Source organism: Ochotona princeps, chromosome 2, assembly GCF_030435755.1.
Source record: "Ochotona princeps isolate mOchPri1 chromosome 2, mOchPri1.hap1, whole genome shotgun sequence".
Lineage (NCBI taxonomy): Eukaryota > Metazoa > Chordata > Mammalia > Lagomorpha > Ochotonidae > Ochotona > Ochotona princeps.
The window spans coordinates 92,203,585-92,221,592 of record NC_080833.1 but is presented as its reverse complement, the minus strand read 5'-3'; the positions used below and the strand labels follow the sequence as shown (position 1 = coordinate 92,221,592).

General features: G+C 50.0%; 1 protein-coding gene across 2 annotated transcripts in view; it reads right to left on the bottom strand.

Moving 5' to 3' along the window:
• Positions 1–3,255: 3,255 nt before the first annotated feature.
• The window catches only part of SARS1 (seryl-tRNA synthetase 1), a 29,908-nt gene continuing 15,155 nt past the window's right edge, over positions 3,256–18,008 (bottom strand). The window contains exons 3-12 of one of the 2 annotated variants that reach the window (XM_004581979.3): positions 17,784–17,864; positions 12,694–12,852; positions 11,134–11,277; positions 9,185–9,340; positions 5,986–6,207; positions 5,303–5,432; positions 4,861–5,018; positions 4,529–4,600; positions 4,041–4,170; positions 3,256–3,656 (exon numbers count right to left, since the gene is read on the bottom strand). In XM_004581979.3, the coding sequence (XP_004582036.2) occupies positions 3,502–3,656; positions 4,041–4,170; positions 4,529–4,600; positions 4,861–5,018; positions 5,303–5,432; positions 5,986–6,207; positions 9,185–9,340; positions 11,134–11,277; positions 12,694–12,852; positions 17,784–17,864 (1,407 nt within the window). In that variant the 3' untranslated portion in view covers positions 3,256–3,501. The remainder of the gene's footprint in view (positions 3,657–4,040; positions 4,171–4,528; positions 4,601–4,860; positions 5,019–5,302; positions 5,433–5,985; positions 6,208–9,184; positions 9,341–11,133; positions 11,278–12,693; positions 12,853–17,783; positions 17,865–18,008) is intronic. The other variant, XM_004581980.3, reaches the window with a different exon arrangement.

Genomic DNA, 18,008 nt, shown 5'->3' with positions numbered 1-18,008 from the left:
TTCCAGCCTCAACTCAGTTCTGCCCTCCCTCTCTGCACTCAGCCTGTCAGGCCTTCACCCTGCTCCTACCTGGAACGTTCTACTCCAGGAAGCGGGGAACAGGGCAAGCCCTCTGTGGGTTAATGTTCAGGGAGAGCAGCCCTGAGCATGGGGTGGAAGCAGGTGGGTACTGGAGAAGGGACCAGAGAAGGACTTCAGGAGAGGGAGCTGAAGAGCAAGGAGCTGGGGCACACAGGATGGAGGTGCGAGCCAGGGCACAAGGACACCAGAGCTGGTTTTGGTGAAAGCATATTAAAATTTTTTTAAAGAGCCAAGATGGAAGGACAAGGTATATGCTATTTTGAGTGCAGCTTAATTCACTTGTTCAGGATTTAACAGCCATGAATCCCTGAAGGGCCACCACATCTTTTCAGCAATTTACACCTCTGTGAAATTCATTTCCCAGGCCATTTGTGCAGGAGGAGGGATGCAGGGCTTGTGAAGGAGCCAGCAGGGCAGCCAAAGAAGTCCTTGCCCTCCCAAGACTGTTTTCTCCCAGAGATCTTTGGGAGCCCCTACCTCTGTCCGAAGGTTCAGGGACTTGGAGAACTGGCACCCCTTTCCCAGCAGGTGGATGGAGCCACACATTGCTGGGGTCTCTGCAACAGGAATCTGCCTGCAGTACCCCTGGCCCTGTGGTGGGAGGACTCTTAAAAGGGCGATGTCACAGGCAGAGGCATCAGCCTTCTGCAGGATCTGGCACACTTGGGACTGCAAGGATGCACCACCCCTTTGGTGGTGTGTCTCGGGGAGGAGCTGTGGGGGGAACCCCATGTGGGGAGGTGACTGGGGAAGTGGGGCAGGCCCAGCATCCTGGCACAGGCTGAGACATGCAGCACATTTCTCTGAGGCCCATCCCAGGTCTGCCTGTCCGATTCATCCTGGGAGAGCAGCCAGCACCGCTCCAGGCCCATGTGGGAGGCAGGGGGTTGGGGAGGAGGAGGCCTTCTCCAGGACCCAGGGCAGAGCAGTGGCACAGTTTCAGAGAGAGACAAGCAGGGCCGGTTCAGGGCATGATAGCTCCCAAGGGTAAGGCTTCACACCTGGCTTGGCACTGGCTGACCAGCGGGTTCCCTGCTGCTTGGCAGAAGCCAGACACTAGGTGGCCAGTGTCTCCTCTCTCACCCAAAGCTGCAGCTGGAGCCCTGGATCCCTGGGTGTGGGAACCAAAGGCTGAGCAGCGACCCAGGGCTGTGACTCATGCCACCCAGCCTGTGGGGGTGGTTTGCCAAGTGTGGTAACCTGTGGAGCTGAGTTTGGAGAGCTGCAGCAGGTCAAGGTGCCAGGGATGAGGGCATCAGTCGTGGGCTGCAAGGCAGTTCCTAGGGTGGAGCTAGGGTTATCTGGGCTGTTCCCAGCTACTCAGCTTCTCTGCGAGTCAGCTCCATTTGAGGCCAGGCTGGCACTAGCCCCATCCCACTGCTTCAGGGAGAGTAGCCCAGGTTCCAGCTCACCCCAGAGGATAAGCCACACCTTGGCTGAAACTGAGAGTTCTTTGAGAGCACAGACTGTGCCCCTTTCTTCTGCAACCTCTGCTCCCAGTGGTGTCTGGCACAGGTAAGCACTCATTAAACCACCGAGCACGCCTACCTTGCTTATGTATGCTCAGTGACCCATGGGGAGTGGCCTCAGGCCCACCTTCACTACCACTGACCACTGCTCATGGCCCTTGGCTTCAAGAAGTAGGGGTCGTTTCTGTTAACCAGTCAGTTGAGGCACGCAGCTGCTCTCTTCCTAGCTAGGCTGTTGGCCTGCTGGAGGTTCTTGCAAAAAATGGCAGGGAGTCAGGAACCCAGTCAGCTGAGAAGGGGAGTCAGCTGGTGCAGAGAGCCAGGCCCAGGCCCCCCGGGGCTGAGGGCCCCAGCTTCTGCCTGCGGTGGGTTTCCAGGGTCTGGGAGAAAGGCAGTTGCTCAGAAGTCAGGCTGGCAGCACTTGGGAGCTAGAGCTAGGTCAGAGATGTGTACGAAGCCATCTGAGTTTCAGCGGGCTTCAGGGAGGAGGAAGGGGGCGCAACAGCCTTCTGCCCCCCCCCGCCCCCGTACAAGCCACCTTTCTTAACCAAATACTTTCTGCTCCTTCTTTGAAGTATATACAAATGGGTGCAGCTTGCTGAGGACAGAGGTCTACAGTACAGGCAGCTGGAGTCGGCCCATGAGCAGGCACTGCCAGGCAAGGCCCCGGGGCCACGGCGTTCCCCCCTTCAAGCACGTCAGTGTGGATAGGTTTTCCAGTTAGCACATTTAAAATACCAGGCATCCAGCGGAGAACAGCCTATGACGTCTTTCCCAGGCACCAAGCTCCAGGAGGCTGAGGAGAGCCACTGCTTTGGGACCAAGGAAGCTGCAATGAAGGCGCCCGAGTGCCAGGTCAGTTGATTCCAGCTTCCAATTCCCAAAGGAATCCGCTGATGACTTGGGGCCAGAGACTCCCACCTGGCGACTCCCATCTGTCTCATCTCCCCCTCTCACCTGTACTTCTGGGATGGGTATAATCAAGGCCCCACCTTCCCTTCTGGGTCCATCACCAAGATGAAAGCCATCACCTATAGGCATTACGCTACTCTCCTTGGAGAGGAGCACCGAGCTCCCACAAGGTGTTATTAAAGTCAAGGGTTTGTAGATTGCAGATGAAAGACAGCAGGCAGATGAAGGGCCTAACTACTACCCTCCTGGAGAAAGGGTGAACTGACGCTCTGGATGGCAGTGGCAACTCCAGAGAAGGGACTGGAACATCCTCCTTTCCACAGCTCCCACCCTCCACCCTGAGGGCCGCCATCAGTAGTCTCCCAGTATGTGGATGTTGTGGCGAGAGAAGCAGCCATCACTGCCAAGTCCCCAGACTGCCTTCCTGAATCTGCAGCTCCACCCATCAGACTGGGACTCATTCACTCTGACAGTTCATAGCACCTGCCCACTCCCTCCCCACGGCCTCCTCCCAGGGAACTCACAGGCTGGCTTTGGCATCCATGATGAGAACTATGCCAATCCCTACCTCACTGCTTTCAAACAGGAGCAAGCTGATAATAATAATAAAAAAAAATCTGGCCCTGTGCTGTGAACTTGAATCTGTGACTTGGGATCTTTATCATCCCCTCGGATCTTCCTAAATCCCTGCCAGGCTCCCCTGCCACCTGACTGGATGGAGCAGCCACACTGGGAAATACAAGCAAAAATGAGTGCAGACTCAGGAAAAGCCATCAGAGACAGGGTTCAGGGCTCCAGGAGGAAGACAGGAGGTGACTGGGACCCTCCTCAGGGACGCTTTATTACACGGTTTCATCAGTCACATGTGATTGGCTCCTATGCCCATGTGCAGACACAGAGACACGCATGCTGTACATGGTTATGCAGTCAGACGGGGGTGGTGTGTAGGAAGTGGGACCTGGCTTCCCTGCTCCCAGGTGGGCTCTGAGATGCCCCCGACAGGTAGAAAGGAAGCCTGGCCCGTGGGGAGGAGGGACAGTCAGGCGTCAGCCACCTCCAAGTTCTGCATCTGGGATTCCAGGATGACATCTCTGCCCGTCTTCTTTTTGCTGCCTTCGTGCTGCTTCTTCTGCTTTTTCGATGGCTCCTGGTCAATGGGTGCAGGCTTCACGAAGGGAATCAATTCCTGGAGTCCTAGCAGGGAAGAGACACCCAAAGGGCTTATCCTTCTTCCCGTCAAAGCCCAAGGATCCCTGGGGACAGAATCCAGCAAGACAGTGGCCCCTTGGAAGAAAGGGGTACTCTTAACACATGTTAGACTCACTTCTTTTCCTTCCCAACTTGACTTTCAGCAGCATTTCAATACCACACCTGCACTGGAGAATATTTTTTACACTGGCCCTCCTGCACCACCCAATCCAGAGGGGCTGGCAGAGTTTTGGGGACTGAGTCTAAACAACAAAACCAGGTGCATTCAGAAAGGGGAGACACACACACACACACACACACACACACACACACACATCAGAAGGTGTGAGGACAGAACAGGGAGGAGGATGAGCTGAGCTGACAGCTTACCTTGCGGCATGAACTCTTTCAGCTTCTCGGGCACAATGATGCCTTTCTCTGTCTGGTAGTTCTCCAGGATGGCGCAGATGGTACGAGTGGTGGCACACATTGTTGCATTGAGCATGTGAACAAATTCCACCTGGGAAGGCAGGGGAAGTTAAACTCAACTTCAGCACTGGGACTGATGAGTAGAAACCATCCATGCAATCAAAACTCCCCCAACCATGACTATCCAAATCAAAAGGATAAGTCTGGCGCATTGCTAACTTTTTCCTCAAGGTGAGCTCTATTTTGGGATGTACTGCCTTTCCTACTCCAGGAAGATTCCTTGCTTCTCTTCGAGTGACAAGTGGAAGATCCCGATCATCTCTGAGTTGGGTCCTTTGAGAGATGAAGAAGCCACCACTGGCCTCTCCTTCAACCCCTTTCAAGCCCCTCACTGTGGAATGATTAGGGCCTGGAAATTGGGCTTCAAGAGATAAGCTTACAACCCAGACCTTCTTGGGTGAGAAGAGGGAAGACGTTGCCTCCAACTTGTTCTGTGCAGATAAAGGGAGATTATTCTTTCTCTGGAGTTAAGGAAAAGAAAGTCAAAAGAGAGAAAAGCTAGCATTACCTTAGAGAATAGAGCTAGGTTCAGGATTTGGTCTAAAAGGATTCAGCGGAAACCCAGCAGAGGTCATTTCCAGATGCTCACTTTGGTCTAGAGATGGAGCGACCCGGGCTTGCCCCTGATGCTGGGTACTGTGTGTACGTCCCAGGGCTGAGACCTGAGATGGAGCTGTGCTCAGTGAGGCCCTTGTCCCCCACCTCCCTGGGGGCTGTCTACCTTGTCCATCATCTTCTTGGTCTGCCCATAGCGTATCCGGAGTCTGCGAGCTTGGTAATCTGTGCAGTTAGAACAGGAGACTAACTCGCGAAAGGCTCCAGAGCCTGGAAACCAGGCCTCCAGGTCAAGCTTCTTACTGGCAGCATGATTCAAAGATCCTGCATAAAGAAAAAACAAAAAATTCAGAGAAGAGGAAAGGTACTGCCATGGAAAACCTTTCGCAAGCCTGAAGGACTTGTCAACTCACACCCTATCCCAGCAGTGAAGTCACACCCAGACATTCTCATCGCCCACCGCTCCCTATTGAGAAGAGTGTGAGATTCTAATTAACATGGCTAATGTGTTGGAGGGTGAGCTGTCTCTTGGTATGGTAGCTCAGCTCTCTGGGGCACTGTCTGTGGGGTGCGGGCACAGGAGTGTGGGAGGAGGATGGGGCCTGCACCTGAGACGATGTTCACGATGTGGTACGGGATCCCCAGAGACTGGTAGAACTCTTCAGCGGTGGCAATCATCTCTTCAAACATCTCCCATGACTTGTTGTCGTGGGGTGACGAGTACACAAACTGCTCGATCTGCAGATAGGGACCCAAGGAGACAACAGCACAGGGTGAGTACACGGGAGGAGTGTCGCAGAAGATGGCCTTGCGGCCAAGATCTGCTCCTGTACCACTGAGAGATGGGCGAGCCCTGGGCCCCCAGCAAGCTACGCTACTGTTCAACTGCATGGGGCCAATAGGAAGAATAAGAACTTCCATGGAGAGTTCACCACCCATGTGATAGCACCTGGTCTACATGGTTCATCTACACTATTAGCCTAACTCTCACAGTTGGGGGCTAGTTAAGGAAGCATTATTGCCAGTTTTATCAGCATTTGATGAGGCAGACACTGAGCAACCAACTCAAGGCTACAGAGCAGCGAAGTAGTACAGCTGGCATTGGGATCCGGGCAGTAAAGTTCCAGTGCCCACATTCAAAGCAAGCCGCCTGACCATGCACTTCCTGGCACTTCCCCACCAACACAAAAGCAAAGGCCGGCATTGGGATGGGCCCAAGCAACACAGATCCTGTCTCTAACCACACCAGCAGATATAGCAGGTGCCTACTCCTTACCCTGTTTCTACTCACCTTCTCAAACTGGTGGACTCGGAAGATGCCCCGGGTATCACGGCCGTGGGAGCCCACCTCCTGGCGGAAGCATGTAGACAGGCCAGCATACTTGATGGGCAGGTCCTCCGGCCTCAGCCATTCATCCCGATGCAGAGCAGCAATGGGTTGTTCCGAGGTGGCAATTAGGTACTTCTCATCGTAGGAGTTGTCGTCGGACTTTTCACTGCTTTTGCCAATCACCTGTGGAGGGCAAGGGAGCCAGCCAGATGGGTTAAGAGGGAGGGAGGATAACCCTAGGTAGGTCAAGAAACCACAGGAAATACAGGAATGACGGGGTAGCAAGAAGTTTCTGGAATCCCTGCCAGGCAGTTGACAATAAAGGGGATGGGTTAGTTCAAAATGGAGTCCCTGACAGAGATCAAAGAAACGAAAATTAAAGAGTATTTTTCACTTATATAATAAACAAAACACTTAGAAATAATGGGTAAATAGCCAATGGCAGCTGCTACACAAGAAGCCAGTACTGATAGCAATATAAATAGATTAATCTCAAATGTTAGTGAGGCCAACTGACCCAGTCTCTACTTTCTTGGTGAACACAGGTTAGTCCAATGCCTATTAGTTTTTTTTTTTTTTTTAAGATTTATTCATTTTATTACAGCCAGATATACACAGAGGAGGAGAGACAGAGAGGAAGATCTTCCGTCCGATGATTCACTCCCCAAGTGAGCCGCAACGGGCCAATGCTGTGCCGATCCAATGCCAGGAACCAGGAACCTCTTCCAGGTCTCCCACGCGGGTGCAGTGTCCCAAAGCATTGGGCTGTCCTCGACTGCTTTCCCAGGCCACAAGCAGGGAGCTGGATGGGAAGTGGAGCTGCCGGGATTAGAACCAGCGCCCATATGGGATCCCGGGGCGTTCAAGGCGAGGACTTTAGCCGCTAGGCCACGCCGCCGGGCCCCCTATTAGTTTTCAAAACAATGTGCTTTGGGGCCTGGCGCAGCAGCCCAGTGGCTAAAGTCCTTGCTTTGTACATGCTGGGAGCACATATCGGAACCGGTTCGTGTCCCAGATACTCCACTTCCCATCTAGCTCCCTGTCTGTGGCCTGGGAAAGCAGTAGAGGATGACCCAAAGCCTTGGGATCCTGCACCCCCGTGGGAGACCTGAAGAAGCTCCGGGGTCCTGGCTCTGTCTTTCCAATAAAACCTTTTTGAAAAAATGGCCTGCAGATGGGCAGGTCATTTATTGAAAGCAAACAGGGGAGCCATGAAATGTCGAATATTTGTCCCACATCCAGCCTGTGCTGAACAATATAATCCTTCAAATGGCAATGATGGAGGCCCTGCAGTCACAGGAAGTACTTCTGCTAGCATGCTAACAGGAAAGTATGTGAAAATGATGCATGAAGGAAGTCCCAAACGGGATTATTTTTAAATGACAACTGTTATGTTGGGGCACTGGGAAAGCAGATGATTTCTTCCTGTCATTTAAGTTTCCTGCAATGTGGTAGTTAGAAAAAAACAAAACTTAAAAAAGTTGGTTTTTTTTGGGCCCGGCGGCGTGGCCTAGTGGCTAAAGTCCTCGCCTTGAACACCCGGGGATCCCATATGGGCACCGGTTCTAATCCCGGCAGCTCCACTTCCCATCCAGCTCCCTGCTTGTGGCCTGGGAAAGCAGTTGAGGACGGCCCAATGCATTGGGACCCTGCACCCGCATGGGAGACCTGGTTCCCGGCTTCGGAATGGTGTGCACCAGCCGCTGCGGTTCACTTAGGGGTTGAATCATCGGACGGAAGATCTTCCTCTGTCTCTCCTCTCTGTATATCTGCCTTTCCAATAAAATAAATAAACGTTTAAAAAAAAAAGTTTTTTTTTTTTTTTTTTTTTTTTTAAGTAGGGGGAGGAAACTTCCTCTGGACCACAGAAACCCACCTTGCTATCACCTCACAGTAGGAATTTCAGCCCTGATGAGACCATTTGCATATACATGGTAAATTTGTTGCTCAAGCCATATTTCAAATGTTCAACAGTCACAAGTGCCTGGTGGCTGCTGTACTGAATTGTGTAGATAACACGTTTGTCACTGCAGAATGTTCTACAGGTTGGTGCCGCTTCAAACAATACGCTGTGGCTTCTATCAGGCTGATGTGTCAGCCAAAATTTCACCCTACTGAGACCCGTCTACCCAAGAGAAGGGATGAAGGAGCAGGGAACAAAGGGTTCATTTGTGCCCCACAATTCCCTGTAATCTTCCACAGTAGCTTCCACATGCAGTGGCTGATTCGAAAGTTCAGTTAGTAATTACCCAGCCCTGGAGGGTAAAGTCAGACACAAGGTGACACATGCACACATCCCCATTCTTATGAGAAAGGCCAGGAAGACAGAAGGGCTAGCCACGCCAATGCTTAGCTTCCACAGCTTGTGGTTTGCTTCCCAGGGCCCCGTGACTGAAAACAGAACTTTCAGCAGTGGGAAGATGGTTCTAGTGATGAAGCTTTTCTTCCTAAGACACATCAGGTCAGCTCAGCAGCAGCAGTCATCTGACTCCTCCTCCATTCAGGCCGGGGAAGCAGACAGGCCAGTCACAACAAGCTCCATTTCATACAGCAGAAGGTGAGCCGCCAGCAGAGATGCTCCAGAACATCCGGGTGCTGGCCCAGCCAGGTCACACTTGCTGCGGCTGCGGTTGGAGTCACCTGATCACACTGAAGCCTTGTAGCTCAGCTCGAGTCCTGACTCTGCCAGAGATGCTGCATGACCGTGATGTGGGAGCCACATCCATCCCAAGTCAAGTCCCGCCTTCTGGGAGCTTCCAGACTTGGGTCAGGAGCGGGAGGATATGGGAAGGGGGCTGGGAGATCAGAGCTACTTGCCCATTTTCTTTTATCTTAGCACCCCCAACACAGACTCTTTTTGAAGCGCATGGTGCTAAAGTATGCTCTAAATAGACACATCCTGCAATTTCCCAGGGAAAGATAAAAGAGACTCTGTTTTCACTGCCCTCTGCGGCAGCACTAACCACATGAGACTGCTGAAATCAACTGAAAGAAACAATCTGCTCCCTTAGTTGCATGAACCACATTTCAAGTGTTCAGCAGCCACAGATGGAAGAGCAATTCCATCATAGCAGAAGATTCCAATGGACAATACTGCTTGTTATCACTCAATCAGGCTTCAGAACAAGTCATCCGGCCACACTGTGGCCGGGCTACTTACCTTATAAAGTTCCTCGTCAAACTGGCTGAGCTGTGCCACCTCCTGCATGACCTCCTTCCTCATGAAAAAGGGGGTGTAAATGGGAGTGTAGCCCCGGCTTCTCAGGGAGCGAAGGGCATACTGGATGAGAGCCTGTTCCAGGAACACAAGGACCCCCTGAAGGAGCAGAGACAGGACTGTGGTGAGGTCTTCTGGCCACTGCATTGATGCATTCGAAATGACATTCAGCAGCAACTAAGGGACAGAACAGGACTGCCCAGGGGCACAGAGGAGGCCACAAAAACAGTGCACCCACATTACTGACTCACAAGATCATTTCTTAATGCCAAGCCCAGCATATGACCCAGGTATGCTGTTTTGTTTTTAAGATTAGATCGAAAGCTGGAAACCAGGAACTTCATCTGGGTCTCCTATGTGGGTGCAGGGGCCCAAGGCTTTGCACCATTTTTCTCCCCCAGTGCTTGCCCAGGCACAATAGTAGGGAGCTAGACTGGAAGTGGAGCGGCTAGGACTTGAACTGACACTTGTATGGGATGCCATGGCCACAAGCAGAGGCTTAATGTACTACACTACAGCACTGGCTGGAGCTAATTCTTATGACACTTGGCTCGGGGACACAGGGAGTTAGGTCCCTGCTGGGGATGCCTAAATCCCATATCAGAGTGCTGATTTGAGTCTCGCTAACTCTGATTGCGATCTAGCTCCCTGCTAAGGTACCTGGGAGAGCAGAATATGATGGTTCAAGTTCTTTCCACCCATATGGGAGACAAGAAAAAAGTTCCTGGCTTCTTGGTCCAGCCAGTGCTGGCTGTCATGGCTATCTGGGGACTGAACCAGCAGTTAGATGATATCCCTCTTTTTGTCATCCTGCCTTTCAAATAAATCAGTCTTAACAAGCAATCAAACAAAAACAAAAAAAATCAAACAAAACAAACAAAAAACCCCACAAAAATCCTGGATGACCCTGAATATGTAGAACACACTCTGAACATCCACAGATGTTTAGTATTTCCAAGTTTAATTTACTAATTTACTACATCCTCCTGAAAGCTTGCCTTGCATTCACCTGTCCTTTGCCCCCAGTGAATCTTGGTTTGTTGCCTCCACCTACCCATTCTCAAAGCACTCTGGGTCTGGGACAGGTGCCTGGACCAACACTTAAGAAGCCTCTTGGGACACATGCATTCCGTATCAGAGTGCCTGGGCCCGAGTCCTGGCTCTGCTCCTGACTCCAGCTTCCTCACAGGCAGCAGGTGATGGTTCAAGTAGGTGGGTCCCTGCCACCCACATGGGAAACCTGCACTGAGTTTCTGGCTCCTGGGTTGGTCTGGCCCAATCCTGGGTGTTGCAGGCAATTGGTGAATGAACCAGCCAACAGGAAACCTGTCTGTTTTTTTGTTTTTTTTTTAAAAGATTTATTTTATTTTTATTACAAAGTCAGATATACTGAGAGGAGGAGAGATAGAGAGGAAGTGGAGCTGCCAGGATTAGAACCAGCGGCCATATGGGATCAAGGTGAGGACCTTAGCCACTAGGCCACGCTGCCGAGCCCAAACCTGTCTGTTTTTGTCTTATCCGCCTTTCAAAAAAAAAAAAATAAATAAAAGGGCACTTGGCTTGCTTGTTCATACCACAGGGCTTAGGACAGAGGGCTGTGAGTCTTTGTTACTTGTCTGTCCAATTATTCTGAGCTACCTAAAGGCAGGCAACATTCCGACTGAGTCAGCAAAACATACCCATTATGGAGGATCACTTAGCGGCTTTTGTCTATGCAATCTGGATAAGCACTCTCTTGCCTTAGAGAGAGAATTGCACCTAATTGCCAATATGTTTATAGAGTGGTGAGTACAAATGGTGGATTTGCGGTCTTCTCTAGTAGGTTAGGTTTTCCTGCAATTTGTTTTCAATTCCTTCTCTGTACCCTATCCCCACTGGTTCCCAGCTCTTACCTTCAGGAAGTAGCCTCGACTCCCAGCCACCACGGCTCCCTTCTCGCCTTCAAAGCCATCTACCATCACTACCAGGTCCACGTGAGAGTACTTCTTCCTGACCGTACAGTCACCCCATATCCTCTCTACTTTGTTGTCTGCATCCTGTGGAACAAGACCAGGAGAGAAAGAGACATGACGTCTTATTTCTGCAGATAGAGGATGGACAGGCAGCTGGTTTAGGATCTGTTGAGCTGGAGGTCTTTGCAAGAAACCACCTCCTTCCGCATAGGCATGTGTCCACACTATCGTACTTGTCTATCACCATTCTCCTTTCCTGGGAATGCACTGGCTTCATCTGGAACTTAGGAAGAAGATACCATGAAAATATGCATGTTGAGCTGCATGTGAAATTTTATGGAGGTAGCAGAAAACTCCCAAGTGGTTCATGCCAGAATAGACAACTCTTGCCTCAAGCAAGGAGGTGTTTGGGTTCTCTCTGCTTCCATTCTTCATGCTCTCTTTTCTGGCCATCGATGTATTTGTTTGCTTTCTCTGCTTTTGAATACAACTTACTTTATGTATGTCAGAACTAAGAATTCTCACCTTCCTGACTTGCAAGAACCTGGGAGAAAAACTAACATCTTACCCTAAGATTTCACTACAAACCAACTCTATCTTGCCAAACATTATTTTAAGGACAACCAAGTTTTATGAAGCTGTCCAATTCAAATGCTACTTTTGGTCACTGTACACAAAGCAGAAAGAGGGAATTTACTACAACAGAGACAGCGATTTACAGTTTTAAAGGCAATGCTAGAATCAACATTGGGAACCTTGATTCTTCTAAGAGAAAGGTCTACAGAAGTCCCAGTTTTTGTTTTTTTTTCTCCCCTTTAAATGACTCTTCAAAAATTCTGCACAGGGACAGCCAGTCCCATACAATCAGCATTGCCCAGGGTACAAGGGAGAATGTGGACTTTTTTCTTTTCCAGGCTCTCATTGGTTTCAGGGCCACGTGAGGGCGGGCTCGGGGACCTGACCTCTGGAGTCCTGCGCTCACTTGGCGCTCACTTGGCGGCGGCCTCCAGCTACCCCAGACATTCACCAGGGAATGAATGAAAGAGGCACAGATGGGCCCTGCCTTGGCTGGGGTGTCGGGGAACAAAGGCAGGGCTCACAGCAGCTTTGTGTAAGGGAAGCTCCGGCTCAGCAGGAAACTTTTATCATGCAGATCTGCCTTCAACCTGCAGATTCTGTGGGTAGGGTGTGGGTGAGGGGGTGAGGCCGATTTAGTAGATCCCTCCCACAAGACGCTCGGCTACCAAGGGGCTACCAAGGGCAACGGGCAGCAGAGGACAGCAGCTACACTGAGAAGAGATTTCTGTGCTAGGAGTCTCCACCTACCTGCTGTCTCTGTTATTTCGCAATCAGGCCAGGATCTGACCCCTGCACTCGTCAATTGGTGGGCAGAGGGAGGACACAAAGGGCCTGCTTCTGACACAGAGCAAGCCAGTGTTCAGCTCTCCACCTGCCCGGCCACGGCCCTGTGAGGAGGCCTGCTGCGACAGGGACGCCTACCTCATCATTACTGATGGGCACAGATGGGTGCAGAAGGTTCCCAATTTCTCTGAGGTTCTCGAAACGCTCTGCTTCCAGCTTGAGGCGCTCCGTATCACACTTCAGGATGGCTTCATCGATAAGAAGTCGGACTTTTTTGATTTGTGAGACTTTCAGGTTCTGTAGGTGAACAGGCCAGGCCGTACCCAAGATCCAGTGAGACAAGGACATACAGGAACAAGCTAAAATCTTGGTGTCCCATCCCTGTTGTGGTCTAAGGACAATCCTTGTGGTAGCATTACAAAAATCAAAATGAGGAGCCCAACATGGTGACTGAAAAGGCTCATCTTCCTGCAGCACTCGCACCCCATACTGACTCTGGCTCTAGCCCAGCTGCTCTACTTCCATTGCAGTTCCTTACTTATACACTGGGAAAGCAGCAGAGGACTGCCCAAGTGCGTGGGTTCCTTGCATCCATGTGACAAACTCAGAAGCAGTTTCTAGTTCCTAGCTTTAGATCAGGTCAGCTCCAGCCGTTGTGGCCACCTGGGGAGTGACACAGGGGATGGAAAATCTCCCTCTGTTTCTTTCCCTCTGTAAATCTACCCTTCAAAAAAAAAATCTTGGGCCCGGCGCGATAGCCTAGTGACTAAAGTCCTCACCTTGCATGTGCTGGGATCCCATATGGGTGCTGGTTTGTGTCCTGACTGCTCTACTTCCCATCCAGCTCCCTGCCTGTGGCCTGAGACAGCAGTTGAGGATGCCCCAAGTCCTTGGGACCCTGCACCCACGTGGGAGACCTGGAAGAGATCCTGGCTCCTGGCTTCGGACTGGCTCAGCTTCAGCTGTTGCGCTCACTTGGGGAGAGGACCTGCTAAACACACCTATGTCTAATGGCTTTGCTTTCCAGCTCTGATCCTGACTCCCGTTCCCTGCTAACACAGACTCTGGAAGGCAGTGAGGACGCCTTCGGCAGCCGGGTTCCTGACATCACGCAGCAGACCTGGGCTGCATTCTCTGTTCCTAGCTTTAGCCCTAGCCCAGCCCAACCCTGCCCATGACCATCCATCCAGGGAGTAAACCAGCGGATGGGAGCTCTCTATACTTCAATTTCTCTGCTTTTCAAATGAATGCAAATAAACAATAACAAACCAAATAAATAAAGGCTTCCAAAAGTTATTCCTTAGTATTACTGGAGAATTGGGTTCACGACTACCCTCTACCTAGGATGCCAAATTCCATGAATGCTCAAGTCCCTAATACAAATGGCCAAGCATTTGCACAGCCATATAACCTACATATATCCCACTGGATACTTTTTTCTTCTGAAGATTTATTTATTGAATTGAAAGGCTGGGTAAGAGAGAAAAATACAACAGGGACAAATAAAGATCTATTTGTTGGTTCACTCCCCAAGCAGGCAGGATGTACCAGGGTGAAGCCAGGAACCAGGAACAGCAGCCTGGTCTCCCACATAGGTAGCAGGCATTAGAGCACTTGGGCCATTTTCCACTATCTTGCAGGCACATTAGCAGGAAGCTGGACAGAAAGTGGAGTGGTGAAGGGTGGCTGGGACTGGCACTAAAGCTAAGCCTTTGCCCAACAGTGCAGGCATCCCATAAGGGTGCCAGTTCTCGTCCCGGTTGTTCCACTTCCAATCCAGCTCCCTGTTTATGGCCTAGGAATGCAGCATCTTTGGGACCCTGCACTCATGTGGGAGATCTCAAAGAAACTCCTGGCTCCTGGCTTTGGATCAGCTTAACTCGAGCTGCTGCGGCTTTCTGGGACGTGAACCAGATAGAAGATCTTTATTCTCTGCTACTCAGCATTTCAAATAAAAAAATAAAATAAATCTTAAAGGGCCCGGTGGCGTGGCCTAGCGGCTAAAGTCCTTGCCTTGAATGATCCGGGATCCCATATGGGCACCAGTTCTAATCCCGGCAGCTCCACTTCCCATCCAGCTCCCTGCTTGTGGCCTGGGAAAGCAGTTGAGGACGGTCTAAAGCCCTGGGACCCTGCACCTGCGTGGGAGACCCGGAAGAGGCTCCTGGTTCCCGGCTTCGGATCTGCGCAGCACCGGCCTTGTGGTCACTTGGGGAGTGAATCATCGGATGGAAGATCTTCCCTTCTGTCTCTCCTCCTGTCTGTATATCTGACTTTCCAACAAAAATAAATCAATCTTTAAAAAAAATAAATAACTCTTAAAAACAAAAATAAAAACAAAAAATCAGAAGTGAGACTGATTCCAGACATTTTGACATGGGATGCAATATCCCAAGTAGTGGCTTAGCCTGTTGTACCACAAACCTATCCCCTCCCTACTACATATATTAAAGGTTGATTAGTCACTAACTTAAAAGGCAGAATGATAAAGAGAAATACAGCTTCCGTATACTGGTTAATTCCCCAAATGGTTTTAATAACCCAGTCTGGGCAAGGTTGAAGCCAAGAGCCAAGAATTCAACCTGGGACTTCCCCTATGGGTGGCTGGGCCCCAAGTACTTGGGCCATCTTTTTCTGTCTCCCAGGCCCATTAGTAGAAAACTGAATCAGAAGTAGGAAAACCAAAACTTGAACTGACGCTCCAATATAGGATGCAGGTGTCATGAAGGGGTGATTTCATTCACCCACAATTCCATCCTGCCCTCCACAGCACTTTAAAGCATCTCCAGGATACTTGTAAGAACTAACACAATGTAAATGCTATATAAATAGCTGCTGGTAGGCCCAGCAGCGTGGCCTAGTGGCTAAAGTCCTCGCCTTGAAAGCCCCGGGATCCCATATGGGCACCAGTTCTAATCCCGGCAGCTCCACTTCCCATCCAGCTCCCTGCTTGTGGCCTGGGAAAGCAGTCGAGGACGGCCCAATGCATTGGGACACTGCACCCGCGTGGGAGACCTGGAAGAGGTTCCTGGTTCCCGGCTTCAGATCGGCACAGCACCGGCCCGTTGCGGCTCACTTGGGGAGTGAATCATCGGATGGAAGATCTTCCTCTCTGTCTCTCCTCCTCTGTGTATATCTGGCTGTAATAAAATGAATAAATCTTTAAGAAAAAAAAATAGCTGCTGGTTCTACGGGTGAGGAACCTGTAGACAGGGATGACAGCTTGTAGCCTTGCCCTGCAAACCTTCTGGTGATTTTAAGACAGAGAGGGCTGCATTTTCCCCACTCTTATTTGTTCTGATACATCAGGAGTCATCAAAGCTGTAGCTCTTTTAAGAGAACTTCTGGGCCTGGCTCAGTAGCTAAATCCTTGCCTTGCAAGCGCCAGGATGCCATATGGGTGTCAGTTTGTGTTATGGCTACTCCACTTACCATCCAACTCCCTGCTTGTGGCCTGGGAAAGCAGTAGAAGAAGATGGCCTAAAGCCTTGGGACCCTGCACCCACACTGGAGATCCAGAAGAAGCCCCTGACTCTTGGCTTTGGATTGGCACAGTCTGGCCACTTGGGGAATGAACCAGCAGATGGAAGATTTTCCTGTTTCTCCTTCTCTTCGTCAATCTGATCTGGCTTTCCAATAAAAATACATTAAAAAAAAAAAAAAAAAAAACAGAAATGCAGACAGAACTTCTTCATTTGTACTTTCTGATGTTCCTGATTAAACAAATTCAGCACTCTATTTTATATCACATCTAACTGGTTTCTAAGAACACTGTAACTTTAGTAGGAGCAATAGACTTTGTTTCTAGCTTATGTTGCAGAGCACAGTTTCAAACTCTACTTTGACCTCCTTGGGGAGAGCCCTAAGGTGGGATTCCCAGCCCAGTTCTTCAAGCTTCTCTGGTTGCAGACAGGCTTCAGTGACTAAACACTTACTGCTTCAGATTTACTATAGTGAATCTAGGGAGTATGTACTGATTTATAATACATAGAAAGACTCTTCAATGTTGGGAAATAAAGGATAGAAAATGGAGTTATGAGCCCAGCAGCGTGGCCTAGCGGCTAAAGTCCTCGCCTTGAACATGCCCGCCGGGATCCCATATGGGCGCCGGTTCTAATCCCGGCAGCTCCACTTCCCATCCAGCTCCCTGCTTGTGGCCTGGGAAAGCAGTCGAGGACGGCCCAATGCATTGGGACCCTGCACCCGCGTGGGAGACCTGGAAGAGGTTCCTGGTTCCCGGCATTGGATCGGCACAGCATCGGCCCGTTGCGGCTCACTTGGGGAGTGAATCATTGGATGGAAGATCTTCCTCTCTGTCTCTCCTCTCTGTATATCTGACTTAGTAATAAAATAAATAAATCTTTAAAAAAAAAAAAAGAAAATGGAGTTATAAAGCAAATACAATTCAGTTCCTTTTTTCTTTTGACCTCTGACTCCATCTCTGCTGTCTAATAAACACTCAAAGACAGAGTGTAATGAGAGCAGATGGGGACATTACTCTGTGACAGCAATTCAAAGTTGCCACCATGCTGTGTGGAGATGAGTGTGCGTGCTTGCTGGCTAGGAATTAAGATAAAGGAACACGGTCCAAAACTGTGGTGCAGTGATTTAAGCTTGCTGCCTGCAACACCAGAAACCCCTCTCAGAGCACCAATTTGGGTTCTGGCTACCGCACTTCCAAACAAGTTCCCTTCTAATGCACCTGGGAAAGCAGGGCAGGATGGCCTAAGTGTTTGGGCTTCTGCCACCCACATAGGAGGCCTGGGTGGAGTTCTAGGCTTCCAGCTTTAACACGGCCGAGTCCTGGCCATTGCTACCATCTGGTGAGTGAACCAGCAGATGAAAAACCTCTTTGTCTCTCTTTCTATCTCTGCAATTCACTTTTCAAATAAATAAATCTTAATTAAAAAAAAAAATACAAGGACTGTTGCTGTGGCATAACAAGCTAAACCTCTACCCACATCCTGGCAGCTCCACTTCTACTCCAGCTTCCTGCTAATGGCCTGGGAAGGCAGCAGAGGATGGCCCAAGTCTTTAGGCCCCTGAATCTATGTGGGAGACCCAAAAGATGCTCCTGGCTCTTAGCTTTGGATCAGTCCAGCTCTGGTTGTTGTAGTCATTTGGGGAGTGAAAAGTGGATAAGTCTCCCTTTTTGTCTCTTCTCTATGTAACTCTGCCTTTCAAATTAAGAAAAGAAAAAGAAACAGATGAGCAGCTCAATAACTTACAGCTAAAGTGTCTGCAGTGACGTCATCGAAATTTAACACATTCTCTGGAATGGACTCGTCATCACCCACTGGTTCTTTTTTCTGTAGAAAGAAGAAACCCCCAACATAACTATAGGGAAAAAAAATATGAAGGTTTTATGAACTGTGCACTAAATTAATACACCATGTGACTAATAATACAATGCTCAACATTAACTTTTTCTTGAAGACACAACACAGAGGAGA